The sequence below is a fragment of the Poeciliopsis prolifica genome, unplaced genomic scaffold (genome assembly GCF_027474105.1).
Source record: "Poeciliopsis prolifica strain line A6 unplaced genomic scaffold, Auburn_PproV2 SCAFFOLD123, whole genome shotgun sequence".
Classification (NCBI taxonomy): Eukaryota; Metazoa; Chordata; class Actinopteri; order Cyprinodontiformes; family Poeciliidae; genus Poeciliopsis; species Poeciliopsis prolifica.
Window position 1 is genome coordinate 290,771 of NW_026562498.1, and position 18,704 is coordinate 309,474.

At 49.0% G+C, this 18,704-nt stretch overlaps 2 protein-coding genes and 1 pseudogene across 2 annotated transcripts; 1 reads left to right on the plus strand and 2 right to left on the minus strand.

Moving 5' to 3' along the window:
* Positions 1-8: 8 nt before the first annotated feature.
* Positions 9-2,254, plus strand: LOC129355035 (N-terminal Xaa-Pro-Lys N-methyltransferase 1-like). Its single transcript, XM_055024586.1, is given in 5 exon segments — positions 9-342; positions 430-589; positions 664-691; positions 694-915; positions 1,723-2,254. Coding segments are annotated over 5 exon segments (672 nt in total). The 5' UTR covers positions 9-337; the 3' UTR covers positions 1,980-2,254.
* Positions 2,255-2,342: 88 nt separating this feature from the next.
* Positions 2,343-7,517, minus strand: LOC129355034 (NADPH-dependent diflavin oxidoreductase 1-like). Its single transcript, XM_055024585.1, is given in 17 exon segments — positions 2,343-2,589; positions 2,592-2,625; positions 2,704-2,822; positions 2,963-3,106; positions 3,657-3,771; positions 3,832-3,939; positions 4,015-4,226; positions 4,278-4,405; positions 4,570-4,821; positions 4,893-4,994; positions 5,078-5,176; positions 5,246-5,267; positions 5,270-5,342; positions 5,537-5,614; positions 6,678-6,742; positions 6,745-6,876; positions 7,421-7,517. Coding segments are annotated over 16 exon segments (1,803 nt in total). The 5' UTR covers positions 6,812-6,876; positions 7,421-7,517; the 3' UTR covers positions 2,343-2,404.
* A 576-nt stretch (positions 7,518-8,093) lies between these two features.
* Positions 8,094-18,249, minus strand: LOC129355003 (E3 ubiquitin-protein ligase LRSAM1-like; annotated as a pseudogene).
* Positions 18,250-18,704: the final 455 nt, after the last annotated feature.

Consider the following 18,704-nt stretch of genomic DNA (forward strand, 5'->3'; position numbering starts at 1 on the left):
AGGTTTGGGTCGTAAAGTGACTTTTTGAAGCAGGTTTTGCTGTGAGGCTATAGACCTGTCAGAAGACAGAATTATGTCTGATATTTATGTTGAGTTTCCTGTTTGTAAAGATTCAGACATTTTATAAAAGCGACCGAAGCTCAGGTTAGATCAGAAATATAAGCTAGAAGTCAGGATGACTGATGGTCACGTGACGTCTGAAGACCTCTGAGCTGCTGCCAAATATGGTCATGGTTACTGCCCCCACTTCCTGGAACTGACAGGTTCAGACCCACCTGTTAGAGGGCGGGACGGACAGGAAGTGGACCGAACCGGGTCAGAACATTGACACAGCTGGATGCAGTCAGTCATCTTTCTGTTTGTTCATCCATCCATCCAACTATCCATCCATCCATTGTGTCCCACCTCTCCCTTCGTCTCTGTGGACAGGATGGGGGACGTGGCGGAGGACAAGTCCAGCTTCTACTCCAACGCGGAGGACTACTGGAAGGAAGTCCCGCCCACCGTTGACGGGATGCTCGGCGGCTACGGCAGCATCTCCAGCATCGACATCAGCGGCTCCAAGGCCTTCCTCAGGAAGTTTCTCGGGGTAAGAGACGTTAGCGTTAGCTCAGTACGGAGCGCCGTGGCTGCTTCCTGTCCTACGTGTGGCGTCCCCCGCAGGATGGCGAAGGGAAGACGGGAACGGGCCGCGCCTGGACTGCGGCGCGGGGATCGGCCGCATCAGCAAGCGGCTGCTGCTGCCGCTGTTCCGGACCGTGGACCTGGTGGACGTGACCCAGGAGTTCCTGGACAAAGCCCGGACGTTCCTGGGCGACGACGCCAAGCGGGTCGGGAACTACTATTGCTGCGGCCTGCAGGAGTTCGTCCCAGAACCGGACCGCTACGACGTCATCTGGATCCAGTGGGTCATCGGTGAGTCGGGCCGGATCCGGCCGACGTGTGTCCAAAAATATCTAAACTATTTAAAATGTCCATAGCATCAATATTATGGACACGACCAAAAGGAAATCGGAGTTTTTCTCCTAATTTTGCCTCTACAGTCGTAATAATTCAGAGGAATCGTTCCTGAAGGATCACGAGTTTCTACCACTTTTTTAAAAAACATGATTTTATTTGAAATCATGTTTATATCCTCAATTTTTTCTCAGTTTTCTTCCTGAAATTTTCTAATTTTATTCTGTTATAAATTATTACAACTCATTTTATTTCTTCATATTTTTTCTGGAATTCTGACTTCATTTTACAAAATGTTGCTTTATTATGTCTTTTTCCTGGTTATTTAACTTTATTGTCAAAATAAAACATGTTTCTTAGCTTTGCTCTAAAACCCAGAAACAAAGTTTTATGGATTTTATGAGGATTTATGACAGAAATTAAAACAATAAATAATAAATGTGGATTTAAATTCAGAATATTAATGACATTATCTGGACTCTTCCAACCAATAAAATCCTAAGAACAAATTGACGTTTTGGTCCAGAAACATGACTTGATGAACGTTACGACCTTATTTGGTCAAATATTTCAATCTGACAGACGGGCCTCATCAGAACCAGAACCGTTCTAAATGTGACCCAGATGGATCAGACTGAAACGTTCTCCTCCTTCTTCATTTCACGTTTAGTTTAGAACGTGTCTGCCACACTTTTCAGATGTTTCATCCCTGTCCTTCCTGTTGGCCTGGTTCTGGTTCTGTGAATACTTTGGGTTTTTCTGCAGGTCACCTGACCGACGACCACCTGGTGGCGTTCCTGCGGCGCTGCCAGAAAGCCCTTCGTCCCGCCGGCCTCATCATCATCAAAGACAACGTGTCCTACGAAGGCGTCGTCCCCGACGACGTGGACAGCAGCGTGTGCCGGGACCTGGACATCGTGCGGCGCCTGGTGGGCCGGGCCGGGCTGCGGGTCGTCCACGAGGAGCAGCAGCTCAACTTCCCCAAAGAGATCTACCAGGTGCACACGCTGGCCCTCAGGTAGGGGGCGGAGCCTGTCGCCACGGCGACGCCCTCACCTGGACAGGTTTTGAACTCCCATTTCGGGCCTGATGTGGACCTGACCAGAACCAGAACCAGAACCGTTCTGTTCTGTCATTGAAACATGAAGCCAGATGCAAGACAAACACATTTATTGATGGTCAAGCTGGAACCATAGGCTCCGGGTCAGAACCGGGCTCCGGGTCAGAACCGGGCTCCGGGTCAGAACCGGGCTCCGGGTCAGAACCGGGCTCCGGGTCAGGAGGGTCTCGCTCTGCAGGCGCCGTCTTCTCCATGGCGACCAGCATCTGCTCCGCCTCCGCGGCGGACACGCCCCCTTCCTGCTGGAAGGCGAACTGCAGCGCGTCGCGCACGGCGCCGGCATCTGCTTGGCGTTCCTGAACAGAACCAGAAACCGGGTCAGGAACGTTAGAACCAACGGGTCGAAAATAAAATCAGCAAAAACACAAAGTTCTGTTTCTGGTCTCTTCCTCTGTAGAAAACTAGAGCAGAACAGCAGGGCTGGTTCTGGAGGTTCTGGTTCTGGACTGACCCGGCGATGTAGAAGCAGCCATGTTTGTTGTTCATCAGGTCCCAGAGCAGCGCGCTGCCCTCTCCCTCACGCGGTGCTGAACGTACACCTTCTCCTCCTGAACACACACACAGCTGAGGACGCCCGCCACACACCTCACCGGGTCAGAACCGGTCCGTTCGGGTCGGGTTCTGACCTGGTCCGTGGAGAAAGCAGTGAAGAGCTGCAGCTTCCCGGCCGCCAACATGGCCGCCCACTCGGAGCGGAAGTAGAAGTCCTTGGTCTCCGAGCGACAGCCGAAGAACAGAACGTTGGCTGGAGGGAAGAGAGGGAGGATGACGGGTCGGACCGGGCCGAGCTGAACCGGGCCGAGCTGAACCGGGTCGAACCGAGCCGGACCGAACCGGGCCGAGCTGAACCGGGCCGAGCTGAACCGGGTCGCCGCAACAACTCACCTGCTTTTCCCTCAGCCAGCCTCTCCTGCAGCGCCGCTCTGAAGGGAGCCACTCCGGTTCCGGGTCCCACCAGAACCACGGGGCGTCCCGGTCCGGAGGGAACCGCAGGCCGCCGTTTCACCCACAGCGGAACCAGAACCTCACCTAAAGAAACGGGAAGTACCAGGTGTCAAAAACTAGAAGCTGAAATCAAGTTTTATAAGAGTCCATCAACATTTCTTCCTTCCACATAACTTTCTTTTCTTTTTACCTACAATCAAAATTTCTGCTGAGAAACGTTTAACTTTATCAGCAAAGTAAAAATTCAATGTAAACTAAATAAAAATTAACATTTATTTCTTTAGTATAAAAATGAATCATCTGCATTTAATAAAGATTAAAATTTATGTAACTTTTTTTAAAATCTGAGGCCATAATTAAAAAAATATTTAGAAAATAGTCAGAAAATCCACAATACATAAAATTACATAAATAAAGTCGAAACAAATAAAAAGTTAAAATGTTTTGACTTTTTATTATTTTTACTTTGTGTTAAAAAATAAAATCATTTAAAGAAATAAACTCTTTTTTTTCGCTTCAGTTTTACAGTGAATTATTCAGACGGGTTGAACAGAACCGGGTCTGGGTCCAGATGAGGCCCGTGGTTCTGGTTCTGACTGCACTGAACTGGACCCATACAGCTACCAGAACCGACCTTGTTCCGGGTCCAGAGAGGCCAGCCAGTTGGAGCAGAGTCCTATTCTGGGTCGGTGCAGCTTGGTTCTGTAGCGGACCACCGCCAGCAGAACCTGCAGTCGTCCGGGCAGAACCTGCCGGCAGACGGACCGGGTCAGAGGTCAGGTTGCAGCTCGGCGGCTCGGTGGCGGTACCTTCAGAGACGAGGCGATGGAGAAGGAGCGCGGCTGGATCTCTGGGATCAGGTCCAGCAGCCGGTCCGGTTCCAGTTCTGCGGTGGTGAGAGGAAAGTCTGCCAGAACCTGGAACCACAACCAGAACCGGGTCACCGCGGGGAGCCCGGCTCGTCACGTCGGACGGCGGGCGTGACGTCTGACCTCCAGCGCGGTGCGGCGCGGCCGGCTGCAGTAGGCCTGCAGCTGGTCCTGACCCGCCGGCGAGCAGAACTCCAGCAGCTTGTCCCGCTCCAGGTCAGAGGTCGCCACTGCGGCCAGCAGCTCGAAGAAGGAGCGGCGCGGAACGGCCGCCACGTCCAGGTAACGCGCCACCAGGTGGCGCACCGAGCAGGGCCGAGGCAGCCGGGCCGGAACTGGGTCAGAACCACACAGATCAGCACCAGAACCTGCTGGAGCGGATCTACCTGGAGCGTCACCGTTTGGCGTCAGCGTGAATCTGGAGTCCGGGTCCAACCGGAGCAGCTGGCAGAACCGCTGGACGTCGTCCTCTGAGTTCTGGGGACGGATCAGAACCACGTCTCCGGCTGAAAACCTGAAAAGAACCACAGAGTTTGGGTCAGAACCAGGAATCAGTTCTCTGAGAACGTTACAGATTATTCCTGAAAAAAACGGTTCTGCTAAAACCCGGAACGGACCGGCTACCTAGGACCCTGAAACCGGGTCTGACTGGGATCAGAACCGGACCGGAGCACGTACTGGATGTTGGATCCGCTGATGTCGAAGTCGAGCAGCCGGACGTCCTGGAAGTGGGTCGGGTCGGTGACCCGGCGATTGGACAGCAACCGGGCCGGGAACGGACTGGACTCTGAGGTTACGGTCCCGGTCCGCTCCACGTCGGTCCCGGTCCGCTCCACGTCGGTCCCGGTCCGCTCCACGTCGGTCCCGTTCCGCTCCGGGTTCCGGTCCGTCTTCTCATCCAGGAAGTGGAGCGTATACGACGGCGGCAGTCTGCAGGACAAACAGCAGAACCTTCAAACCGGGCCTCAGAACCAGCTGCCGGGTCGTGTCGGGTCACTCACGGCTCGTCGTCCCTCAGCGGCTCCACCTCTGACAGAACCGGGTACAGAACCAGAACCTTCTCCCAGAATGACTTGAGCCACGGGTCGATCACGGCGTCCGGCCTGCGGCAGGAGAACATTTTGACCCGGTCCGGACTCCATCCAGTCCAGAGCCGGTTGCTACGGCGACGGCAGGAACGTCTCACCCCAGGTCGTGCTGGTCGTCCGCCAGACCCACCGGAACCAACATGGCCGCCCCGAGCTGGACCAGACGCTTCTGGAGCTTCTTAGCCACGAAATTAAACCTGCAGAAGAAGAAGAAGTTCTAAACGGGAACTGGACGGGTTCTGAGTGGGTTCTGGTTCTGGACTAACTTTGGATACGATGAGTCTCCAATCCCAGAACCGCACAGTCCAGGCAGCTCAGCGACCCGGCAGGCAGAGACTTCCTGAACAGGAACCTCCAGAAGTTCTGGGGAAAGACGGGAAAATGACCCGGGTCGGATCAGGCGGGTCGGGTCGGATCTAATGGGTCAGGTCGGATCAGACGGGTCGGATCAGGCGGGTCGGGTCGGATCTAATGGGTCGGATCGGATCAGACGGGTCGGATCAGGCGGGTCGGGTCGGATCAGTCGGGTCCAGAACTCAGAGTAAACTCTGCGTTACCTTCATGTTGTCTGGCGGGTCTCCCTGACCGGTGGTGGAGCAAACGAAGACAACCAGAGACTCTGAGATCAGGTCGGCCTGGAGGGGAACCAGAACCAGAACCGTTACTGGACCACTGGGTCACTACAGAACCACCAGGTCCATTAAGCAGGATTACTTTCTAAAACCTTTTAGCACTATTATGAATAAAATGTGAACCTCAACAAACCCTCATCAATAAATAAGTCAAATAAAATTTTCACTGAACTCTGATCTAGAACCGCACAGCATTCTGGGAGATGTAGGCAAAGGAAAGGCTGTAGACGAGACAGAGGGTTACCTAGCAACAGCCTGTTGCGCAGCAGCAGTTTCAGGTTTCGCCTCAACTGCTTAAAAATAAAAAACGGAGCAGAGAAACTGAACAAACTGGAAAAGTTTGGAAGCATTTCAGATATTTAAAACAAAAAGGCAAATCTATAATTACCCCTAAACTTCTATTCATAACATCTGATATGAAACATTTGAATTTACTCATGTTAGATACAAACAAGCTAGCTGAGTAGCTAGGTTATATTAGCAGCTAGTTAGCATTAGCCTGAACCGACTCAAACTTTTGTCTCATAGAAAAGGAGATCAAATAGTTAGGTTCAAATAGTTCCAACACGACAAAATGTTGTATATTTAAAGCCAAATTTAATATTTTTTAATCAACTTTAAGGCTGTAATTTTTATATAAATGAATCTAAGACTTTTTAAAGACGGATTGTCTAAAAATAACAGAAGGAAAATAAATGAACCTGCAAAACACAAAAGTTTTCACACTTTAAACTTTTTCCTTCAGAAATTTAAGCAAAAACAGACAAAAAAATGTTTAAGGAAACTGAATAAATTTTACTAATTTTTAACTAATAAAAATAGGAAAATTTTAAAATAAATTTGCATTTAGCCCCTTTTACTGCAATGCCCTGAAATAAAATCTCATGCGATCAACTGACATGGTCCTTAATGGAAGAATCAGAGGAGCACAGAGCCTCTGGAGGAGCTGCAGAGTCGCGCCGCTCAGGTGGGAAAACAAGTCTGGTCCCCAGTGAAGCACGGCAGTGGCAGTCTCATGCCCTGGGAAGGTGGATGAAGGGAAAACCTGCAGCAGATACGGACTCACCACGTTGTATCCGTCCAGAGGCAGAACCCGGACCTTCAGCCGCCTCCTCTGGGCCTGCCGGCCGACCGCTGGGCCGTGTCCTGGGCGGTTCCGGTCTGACTCCCGAACAGAACCAGCAGAGCGGGAGCCGCCATGATGTCTGACCCAAAAGCCTCACAGACGGAAACGATGCTCCTGATCTGCCCGGAAACAGGAAACACTAAAAGCTGATTCAGTTCCTGGATGATGGTTCAACAACAATGTGCAAATATTAATTATTTTAATAAACACCGCTAAACTGGGCCAGGAGAACCAGAACCAGAACCGACGCTAAGTGAAGACACGGAGATAAAATCAAGCCTGAATGTTAACTGATGTCTGCTTTGATTTTTCTATAAATATTAGATATAAAGACAAAACTAAATCATCGGATCTGAAGCTAACATCTAAACATCACCATCTGTTTATCCAACTTGAGTTTCACCGATAAAGTTTAAGTTTTAAACAGAAAAACATTTCTATAGAATTTTCCAATAAATATTGACCTTCCTTTAGTTTTATACTTCCTCACTAGATTAAATGCGGGTTGAAAAACAGCAAACTGAGAAGGTTTTGTCATCAGTGCAGCTAGCAGTAGCTAAGTGCTGCTAGCTGCAGCTAGCTGACCGGTAACATAAAAAATGACCAAATATTTCCTCTCGGGGAAAATTTCCACTCGTGTTAAACTCACACAAAGAAAGAAACTACACAGATAAAATATTTACCTCTGCTGTTTTTCTCAGGAACAACTTTAAACGACCTTAAAATTAGTTGAAGCTAGCCAGAAAACAGAAGCCAAACGAAACACTTTACGGCAAGCCGGCAGCGCGCTGCGTTCAAGGACCACACAGAGAGTGGGAGATTAGGCTTTTATTTTCTATAGTAGAAATTTAGATTTAATCCAGGAACTCATCTCTGAGTGAAACACATTATATGTATTAATTCCGCCCAGAATTTTATTTTAAAGCCTTTATTTCTGTTAATTTTGATGATTTTCTGCTTCCATCTAAAGAAAGGTTACATCAGATCAATAAAAATATTTTAAAACAGAAATGTGTTCCTAATGTATCTTAGTACTTAAAGTCGCATTAAAGTTGTGGTTCATCAGAACCAAATTCTCATATTGAATTAATCAGTTTATGGTTTAGTTTTGGTGACGCTGCGCAGGTTGACCGGCAGATGGCAGTGTAAGCAGCGACATGCTGGAGTCTGACTCAGCGGTTCATAAACACAAACACATATTAATAGGAAACAGGTTTTCATAGACTGGCCGCTGTTTGCAGACTGGATCCAGAACTCCCAGTAATTTAAACTGGTTCTGAATGTTGGTCTCTTAACGCTGAACAATCCAGACCTAAATACGGTTCCTGAACGCAACAGAAAGTTTCCAGGCCACAGGATGGTTACAGGTTTCATTTTATTGTCTTACAGCTTTAAATGTCATATTTAGATGTGGCGCAAATATCCTAAACATTCACCTGATGCAGATAAGAGCACTTTAGAGAAACAGCGTCGACGTCCAGCTTCACATGGAGACAAACAGTAAATGATTGATTTAAAGAACTTCACCTGATCTGAAAAGAAACATGTTTTACCTTATTATTAACTATATGACAACAAAGAAATGAAGCTAAAATAATGAACAAAAATATAGATTTACTGCATGTTTTAAAAATATTTTATATTTTTTATTAAAATCAATTTAATAAACAGATAAGTTTAAAGTGCTTTAATATTCTGACTCAGGCTGCTGATTGGAGTTAATTAAAACTTTTTAATTGTTTTAAAACTCATAAAGTAACAATAATAACAAACATGGAGGAATCCTTTATGCTAAACCCAGCCTGAGGGCGAGACGCCGCTGCGTGGAAACATCGACTCGTCTGCTGCTACTTTGGCTAAAAACACACAAAGCTTCACATGATGAGAGGCACCGACAGAACCGGCCCGGTTCCGACCCGCAGACAGAATCCACAGGAACCGAGCGGCAGACAGAAACTCGTCTCAAGGTTCTGTTGATGGATCTTTAAAACCAGTTGACAGTTTTTACTTGTTTCCTCAGCAGCTTGAGGATCATGCATAAATACACAGGGAGCGGTCCGGTTCTGGCCCGGTTCCGGTCTGGTTCTAGTTCTGGTAAAGCCGTATGCGCTGGGAGATGTTGCTGCGGCACAGAGGGCAGTTCTGCAGGGCGTCGCTGCAGACCTGGCAGCAGCAGACGTGACCGCAGGGCAGGAAGACGACCTGAGCCTGGAACACAGGAAAACCGGTGAGACCCGAGGACTGGACCCATCCAGAACCCGTCCGGGACAGGTTCCGGAACCCGTCCAGAACCCGTCCAAAACCCGTCCAGGACAGGTTCGGGAACCCGTCCTGGAACCCGTCCGCGACAGGTTCCGGAACCCGTCCTGGAACCAACTTGTCAGGTTAGTAAAACATTAAAAAACAAACTGAAGGGACTGAGGGCGCGTCCCTGAGGGACGCCACAGCCAACAGAAGTCTCACCCCGATCTCCATGCAGACCACACACTCTGAGCTGCCTGGTCCCTCCACCAGTGTGGGGGCGGAGGGCGTGACGGGGGTCCCAGGGGTCCCTGGGGTCCCTGGGGTCCGTGGCGACCGCGGCGGGCTCGGGGTCAGCGCGGTGGCGGTGCTGGGCAGCAGAGGAGACGGGGGCGGAGTCAGACCTGTCGGGGTTTCTGCTTTGCTGGTTCCTGCAGGCTGGCGGTCCCGGGCCAGGTTCAGCAGAGCTTTCTGGATCCCGGCTTCCTGAACACCCAGCTGCAAAACAAGAGCCAGCTGCTGATTGGACGATCCACTTAAACCCGCTAAGCTAGCGGTGGTTTATTCTGTCGCTGCTAGCTTAGCAGTTAGCTGGAACTCAAAGGCGGAAACAACAACTAACAGAAATACTGAAAGTTTCAGACAAAACGGCTTCATTTTCACAAACACATGATTCATTTATCAATCTCAGTTTTAAACTAAATATTAAATTTAGCTTCCAACTTAAAGTTTTACTTCAGGTTAAATATGAAATTTTGTAACTAAATATTTAGTTGGCAATATAAACAATAATAAATCTTGACTTCCAAGCCACATATTTAACTAGCAAGCTAAATGTTAATCTTGCACACTCCATATTTAGCTCCAAGCTAAGTTATTAGTTGCTTTACAACTACATATTTAAAGTTGATCTTTATACTAATTCATTGAACCTGAACTGGTTTTCCTACAGTCTGTTCAGTTTTAACAGTGTAACTTCAGACCCGGCGCCTGTGACCTCGGGTCCGGCCTGACCTTCTTGAGGTCCGACGCCGTCATGTGGCGCAGCGTTTCCAGGGTGACGTGGTGGTGGGCCAGGACAGGCAGGTGGTGCTGAGCCGACAGTTTGCAGAGCAGGTTCACCAGCTCCGTCTCCAGACCGGCTTCCTGCACCCAAACCCGCGTTACCTCATTCATTCACCTCATCAAACCTCACCGCTCAGCGGGCTTTGACTAGACCTGCATCCGGAGCGACAGCGGCTTGGCGTCCAGCAGCCGCTGGTACTGGATCATCCAGTAGTTCTGCTGGGTGGAGTCCGACTTCTTCTCTATCTCCACCTGGAAAACAGAACACTGTGACTGCTGAAGCTCTGACGTTAGCACAGTGCTAGTAGCTAACGTTGTGCTAGTAGCTAATGCTGTACTAGTAGCTAACGCTGTGCTAGTAGCTAACGCTGTGCTAGTAGCTAACGCTGTACTAGTAGCTAACGCTGTGCTAGTAGCTAATGCGGCGCTAGTAGCTAAAGCTGCGCAAGTAGCTAATGCTGTGCTAGTAGCTAATGCTGTACTAGTAGCTAACGCTGTGCTAGTAGCTAACGCTGTGCTAGTAGCTGACGCGGGGCTGGTAGCTAATGCGGCGCTAGTAGCTAAAGCTGCGCTAGTAGCTAACGCTGTGCTAGTAGCTGACGCGGGGCTAGTAGCTAATGCGGCGCTAGTAGCTAAAGCTGCGCTAGTAGCTAACGCTGTGCTAGTAGCTAACGCTGTGCTAGTAGCTAAAGCTGTGCTAGTAGCTAATGCTGTACTAGTAGCTAACGCTGTGCTAGTAGCTAACGCTGTGCACTAGTAGCTAACGCTGTGCTAGTAGCTAATGCTGTACTAGTAGCTAACGCTGTGCTAGTAGCTAACGCTGTGCTAGTAGCTAACGCTGTGCTAGTAGCTAATGCGGCGCTAGTAGCTAAAGCTGCGCTAGTAGCTAATGCTGTGCTAGTAGCTATGCTGTACTAGTAGCTAACGCTGTGCTAGTAGCTAACGCTGTGCTAGTAGCTGACGCGGGGCTGGTAGCTAATGCGGCGCTAGTAGCTAAAGCTGCGCTAGTAGCTAACGCTGTGCTAGTAGCTGACGCGGGGCTAGTAGCTAATGCGGCGCTAGTAGCTAAAGCTGCGCTAGTAGCTAACGCTGTGCTAGTAGCTAACGCTGTGCTAGTAGCTAAAGCTGTGCTAGTAGCTAATGCTGTACTAGTAGCTAACGCTGTGCTAGTAGCTAACGCTGTGCACTAGTAGCTAACGCTGTGCTAGTAGCTAACGCTGTACTAGTAGCTAACGCTGTGCTAGTAGCTAACGCTGTGCTAGTAGCTAAAGCTGTGCTAGTAGCTAACACAGTGCTAGTAGCTGACGGTGCACTAGTAGCTAACGTGGCGCTAGTAGCTAAAGCTGCGCTAGTAGCTAACATTGTGCTAGTAGCTAAAGCTGTGCTAGTAGCTAATGCTGTGCTAGTATCTAAAGCTGTGCTAGTAGCTAACGCTGTGCTAGTAGCTAACGCTGTGCTAGTAGCTAACGCTGTGCACTAGTAGCTAACGCTGTGCACTAGTAGCTAACGCTGCGCTACGTCTCCTCACCAGAACTCCCGCAGCTCCTGCTCCCGCTGGTCCCTCTGCTTCAGCAGCTGCTGCAGCAGATCGCTGAGCGCCGTGCGCTGCTCCACCAGGACCTCCTGAAACACAGAGCATCATGGGAAATGAAGTTTAAGCCTGCTCCTGCTGAACAAAGTGATTTACAACCAAACATAAAACATCTGAGATGCAACAATAACATAAAACAGAAGATAAAACAGCAGCAGAAACACATGAAATGAAAAGTTCCAGGAGGAATAAAAAGCGTTGATGTCGAGTCACCATGAGGACGGACGGCATGAGGAACTGAACCAACATGGAGCAAACAAAGTCAAGCGGCGCAACACACCTGCAGGCTCTCGGCGTCCAGGCTCCGCCTCTTGACCTCCAGCTTAGTGAGCTGCATGAGTTCGGCCTCAATGAGTTTGATCTGGGGAATGAGAGCCACATGCAGCTTAAACCGGCCGATGGGCGATGAGATGAGCAGCTGGAGGACCTGCAGAGATGGTCAGCGGAAGGTCAAAGGTCGCCTGAGAGCGGCAGCGGCTCACCTGGTTGCGGATGTAGCCGTGGACGGCGTCCTTCTGCAGCTGCAGCGCCTGGAACGCAGCTTTCTGCATCTCTTCCTGAGGAGCACAGAGACTGTGAGGCGTCCCCTACAGGCCGGGACCGGCACCGCAGCACGACCTCTTACCTCCTGCAGGATCTGAGCGATGGCCTTGGACTTGTCCAGAACCTGAGAGACAGCATCCGGTCGAACTTCCTGTCCAGAGACTCCAGGCTGGCAGAGAAGACGAGGTTAGCAGAGACGGCGGTGCGTTCAAGGACATCAGGGTGAGTATAATGACACGGCGGTGCATTCAAGGACATCAGGATGAGTATAAGGACACGGCGGTGCGTTCAAGGACATCAGGGTGAGTATAATGACACGGCGGTGCGTTCAAGGACATGAGTGGGTCAAACCTGCGGTGCGCCTCAGAAACCAGGCTCTGCCGGCTGTCGCTGGCCTCCTGCAGGAGGCTCATGGCGTAGCCGTCTGACAGCATCTTCTGCATGGCGGCTGCAAACACAACCGGACTCAGAGGAAACCAGAACCAGAACCAGGTGATGCAAACATCACAAGACGATGCAGAGAAACGCCCTGAACTGTTAGCGTCAGGACTAACACCGCTAACTAGTTCTGCTAAGGCTAAGGCGATATGCTAAAGCTAAATACTGGGTTAGCATTTCCTGTCTAAATAGAACCAGGAGCGGGTCCGGTAGCTCGGTACCTGCCACCTCTCTCCTCCTCAGGGATCCGGCCTCTCTGGGTGACGGCCGTCAGCTGCTCCATGCGGATCCTGATCAATCAGACAAGTTTATATGTTTCAGACAGGAAGCTGAAGGATACCCTCCATGTTTTCTTTGGTTTCTCAGTGGAAATAATGGGATCGGTTGACCAGCAGAACCGTAACGGATCAGAACTCACCGGTCCTCCTCCATGGCCTGGAGGAACTCTGCGCTCTTCTTCTGCCTGCAGAAACATCATCATCAACCTGTAGCTGCTAGCTGTTAGCGTTAGCGCTAGCTGCTAGCAGCTCGTACCTGCTGTTGGCCATCAGCAGGCTGCTGATCCGGCCGCTGATGTTGTCCTCGGCCTGCCGGACCCGCTCCAGAACCAGCTGCCTTCAGCCTCCTGCGCTCTCTGCTGCTGGCTGAACCCGAGCTCCACGCTGCTGGTCCTGATTGGGATCAGGAACCGGACCAGGAACCGGACCAGGAACCGGATCAGGAACCGGATCAGAAACCGGATCAGGAAGGACAGTGATTCAGAACTGAACCTCTCTCAGTGTTTGGGCTTCTGGTTCTGGTTCAGACCAGCTACTCCAAACAATTCAAACTTTATCAATATGATCTGTTGATCTGCTTCTTCCATTTTCCTACAAAAAACATTTTTCTTCCACAAAACTTTCCACTAATCTGACCTCTTGGGTGCTTTTGTCTCTGTTTAACATTAGCAGCTCTTATTTTATGTGATATTTAACTTTTCTGAGAAACTCTGATTTTGTTTTCTTTCTGTGTTGAAATACTGACATAAATAGTTTTTTATTATTTTGTAATAAATGAATTTTAATATTAAAGCTGACTCATTTTCCCCAAAGCTTCTTCAATAAATGAAGAACTTTATGTTCAACAGATTTGATTAATTAACTTCATGCTGGAAATCCAGAACAGAGCCTGGATTTCTCTACCACTCATTTCTCAGCCCATCTGGACCAGAACCAGAGGTTCTGTCCTACCTGTCGGACCGAGTTGAGGATGTTCTCCTTGTGGGAATTGTTCATGAGGAGAAGCTGGGTGTGCTCCCTGTGTTTCTCCTCAAGGTGGCGCTCGAACGCCAGCTTCTCCTGCAGCTTTTGCTCCTGAAGAAACAAAACTCAGAGAGGTTAGCTTGAAGCCGCCGCCGCGCTGAGGGTGATGACATCACCAACCTTCCCTCTCATAGTCGCTGAATTTGCTCTGCAACAGAAACAGACGGCGGTTAGCGGCGCAGAGGAACCTGAGCGGGGTCAGGCTGGGAGACCGACCTGCCAGGCCTCCTCCAACCCGTCCAGACAGTCAGAACCGGGTTACTGCAGTCGCTCTCCAGAACCGGCAGCAGGTACTGAGACGGAGCGCAGTACTCCTCACCCAGCTCTGAAAACAACCAAACATTCATGTTCAGATTCCCAGCAGAAGAACGACGTCTGCATTCTAGATATCCTTTTAGCATGTAGCATTAGCATGTAGCTATTAACATGCAGCATTAGCATATAGCTTTTAACATGTAGCATTAGCATGTAGCTATTAACATGCAGCATTAGCATGTAGCTTTAACATGTAGCATTAGCATGTAGCCATTAACATGCAGCATTAGCATGTAGCTTTTAACATGTAGCATTAGCATGTAGCTATTAAACATGCAGCATTAGCATGTAGCATTAGCATGTAGCTATTAACATGCAGCTTTAGCATATAGCTTTTAACATGTAGCATTAGCATGTAGCTATTAACATGCAGCATTAGCATGTAGCTTTAACATGTAGCATTAGCATGTAGCCATTAACATGCAGCATTAGCATGTAGCTTTTAACATGTAGCATTAGCATGTAGCTATTAACATGCAGCATTAGCATGTAGCATTAGCATGTAGCTATTAACATGCAGCTTTAGCATGTAGCTTTTAACATGTAGCATTAGCATGTAGCTATTAGCATGCAGCATTAGCATGTAGCTTTAACATGTAGCATTAGCATGTAGCCATTAACATGCAGCATTAGCATGTAGCTTTTAACATGTAGCATTAGCATGTAGCATTAGCATGTAGCTATTAACATGCAGCATTAGCATGTAGCTTTTAACATGTAACATTAGCATGTAGCTTTTAACATGTAGCTATTAACATGTAGCTTTTAACATGTAGTTATTAACATGCAGCATTAGCATGTAGCTATTATCATGTAGAATTAGCATGTAGCTTTTAATATGTAGCTTTTAACATGTAGCTATTAACATGTAGCATTAGCATGTAGCTTTTAACATGTAGTATTAGCATGTAGCTATTAACATGCAGCATTAGCATGTAGCTATTAATGTAGCATTAGCATGTAGCTTTTAACATGTAGCATTAGCATGTAGCTATTAACATGCAGCATTAGCATGTAGCTATTAACATGCAGCATTAGCATGTAGCTTTTAACATGTAACATTAGCATGTAGCTTTTAACATGTAGCATTAGCAGTTAGCATCCGTTAGGTGCTCTGAGTCTGGTCCTACCGTCGCAGAGGTAGCGCTGGATGCTCTCTGTTCCTCTGCGCAGACGCACGCAGGTGGGTAGGTCATGCTGGCAGCATCCAGAGTGAAGCTCTGTGCGTGCACACACACACGCGCACGCACACACACACACACACACACACACACACACACACACACACACACACACACACACACACACACACACACACACACACTTAATTAGAGCTGCATGGGCGCGGTGCAGCGCTGCAGCTGCTGCAGCAGCAGCTGCCTCACCTCCAAGGTGCGGATGTGGGCCAGATGTTTGGGCAGCTGCAGGACGTTGTTGTCGCTGATGTCCAGGGTTCGCAGGCTGCTCAGGGAGCCGATGGCCGCCGGCAGCTCCGTCAGGCAGTTTCCTGTCAGACACGGCGATGCGTTCAATGACCGTCAGGGTTTCTGAGTCTCTGAGATAAACGCCTCACCCTTCAGGTTGAGCGTCTGCAGCAGCTGCAGCCTGCAGACGGAGTCCGGCAGAACCTTCAGACGGTTCTTCTCCACATTCAGGATCTGCAGGAAGAAGCAGCCATGAGGAAGAGGAGGAGGATGAGGAAGAGGAGCAAGAGGAGGATGAAGGTACCTGCAGTTTGGTCAGGGTCCCGATCTCCTCTGGCAGAGAGCTCAGCTTGTTCTCATGCAGATCCAAAACCTGCAGAGCCAAAAAACTGATCAATAATCAATAATCAGAGCAGCGGGTCAGATGCTGATACCTTTAAGGTTGCTAGGCAACCGATGTCACATCCTTTAGGCAGCAGAAACTTCAGCTCATTGGTGTGGAGGATCAGCACCTGAGGAAGGAAAAGGGCCAGAACCTCTGAACCAGAACCAGAACCAGAACCAGAACCGGAACCGGAACCAGAACCTCTGTGGATCTCACCTTCTTCTGCTGGACCTTGCAGATGGAGAAAACTTTGGTCGGCAGCTGCAGCAAAATAAAAACAGAAACATTGAAGAGACAAAGGTGGAGCAAAATCTGCTGGTTCAGACCGACAGAACCAAACAGAACCAAACAGAACCTAACAGAACCTAACAGAACCTAACGGAACCGAACAGAACTGTCTGGCAGTATGAAGCAGGTAAAACAAAATGTCTGACCTCCATCAGAACCGTCTCTAAGGTTCTGGACGGTTTAAGGAAAACTTCTGCTAAATGGCTAACAGCAGCGCTAATGTTTCAGTTAGCACTATAGCACTTTTGCTAACAGTTAGGAAACATTTACGACACTTAGCTTCTCCTAAATTAATTTTCCAGATAACCTCATCGCAGCTGTTCTTCAGCTGCGATGAGGTGCAGAAAATAAAGTTTATTATCATTAGCTTTTGCTAATTACCATGTTGGCATAGCATTTAGCTTTAGCAGGGCTTTAGGATTAGCTCAGCTTCTGCAGCATCTTCATTAATTTTCCATTTGTTTCCTGTGTTTTTTCTCTTGAATTATGTTTCTAATATTCTGTATTTCCTTCAAACTTCCCATCAGAGCCGTGCGGTTCTGGACCGCAGTGATCCGTTGGATCGGTCCTTTAGGAGAAACAGAACCAGACCGGTTTGTTGGGTTGATTTACCAGCAGCTGACTGGGATTTTGGTTTCACTTCCTGGTTTTCTGGCTCATCCTCAGCCACTGGGTCAGCTGATGGCTGAACCAACTGTCAGGGTCAAAGGTCACCAAGTACTGAACAAAGAACTTCAGAGACCAGCAGAACTACAGACAGGAGGAAGCTGGAATCAAACCCACAACTTCGGCTAGTAGCTAGCGGTTCTTCCTTTCTGCTAGCTCATAAAACTAACAGCTATCGGCTAGTAGCTAGCAGAGGGGAAGAACCGCTAGCTACAAGCTAACAGAGGAGAGAAGAACCGCTAGCTCATCAAGCTAACACCTATGGGCTTGTAGCTGGCGGTTCTTCCCCTCTGCTAGTTCATCAAGCTAAACAGCTATCGGCTAGTAGCTAGCGGTTCTTCCCCTCTGCTAGCTCATCAAGCTAACAGCTATCGGCTTGTAGCTAGCGGTTCTTCCCCTCTGCTAGTTCATCAAGCTAACAGCTATCGGCTAGTAGCTAGCAGTTCTTCCCCTCTGCTAGCTCATCAAGCTAACACCTATGGGCTTGTAGCTAGCAGTTCTTCCCCTCTGCTAGCTCATCAAGCTAACAGCTATCGGCTTGTAGCTAGCGGTTCTTCCCCTCTGCTAGCTCATCAAGCTAACAGCTATCGGCTTGTAGCTAGCAGTTCTTCCCCTCTGCTAGCTCATCAAGCTAACAGCTATCGGCTTGTAGCTGCAGTTCTTCCCCTCGCTAGCTCATCAAGCTAACAGCTATCGGCTTGTAGCTAGCGGTTCTTCCCCTCTGCTAGCTCATCAAGCTAACAGCTATCGGCTTGTAGCTAGCGGTTCTTCCCCTCTGCTAGCTCATCAAGCTAACAGCTATCGGCTTGTAGCTAGCAGTTCTTCCCCTCTGCTAGCTCATCAAGCTAACAGCTATCGGCTTGTAGCTAGCGGTTCTTCCCCTCTGCTAGCTCATCAAGCTAACAGCTATCGGCTTGTAGCTAGCGGTTCTTCCCCTCTGCTAGCTCATCAAGCTAACAGCTATCGGCTTGTAGCTAGCAGTTCTTCCCCTCTGCTAGCTCATCAAGCTAACAGCTATCGGCTTGTAGCTGCAGTTCTTCCCCTCTGCTAGCTCATCAAGCTAACAGCTATCGGCTTGTAGCTAGCGGTTCTCCTCTGCTAGTTCATCAAGCTAAAAGCTATTGGCTAGTAGCTAGTGGCTCCTCACCTCTGTAAGCTCACAGGCTGAGACATCCAGGATGTCGTCGGCTCCTTCCTGGTTGGACTGCAGGTCAAGACAGAAACCATAAGATTTAATCCATAATGAAACCAGCATGCTCTGGTCTGCTCTGGTCCGAACGGAGCCAGACCGACCCGGTTCTCACCAGTACAGATGCTCCAGCCTCTTCTTGGAATCCTCGCTGGGCTTCCTCCTGGAGAACAGAGGCATCCTGAGGCCCGTCCCGTCCAGAACTGCTGCGCTGCAGCTGCTGGCCCCACCGGACCGACGGACTGGCTGGAACCCGACCAAACAGGAACCAGTTCAACCAGGACTTCCCTCACTGGAAGCCGTATGAATATTTTTGACCCTGTGTGTTAGAAATGGACCAATCAAGTCAGAACCAATTTCTGTGATTCTTTGAGGTCCAATGTGCCAATTCAGATTAAGAACCAGAGGAAGTTTGGACGCACCGATATCCAATATTTATCAATATTATTCATTTTCCTTACATTTGCCTGAGCTTTTAACATCATCCCACAATCCTTTGCTGCCTCACTGTCACATGACCA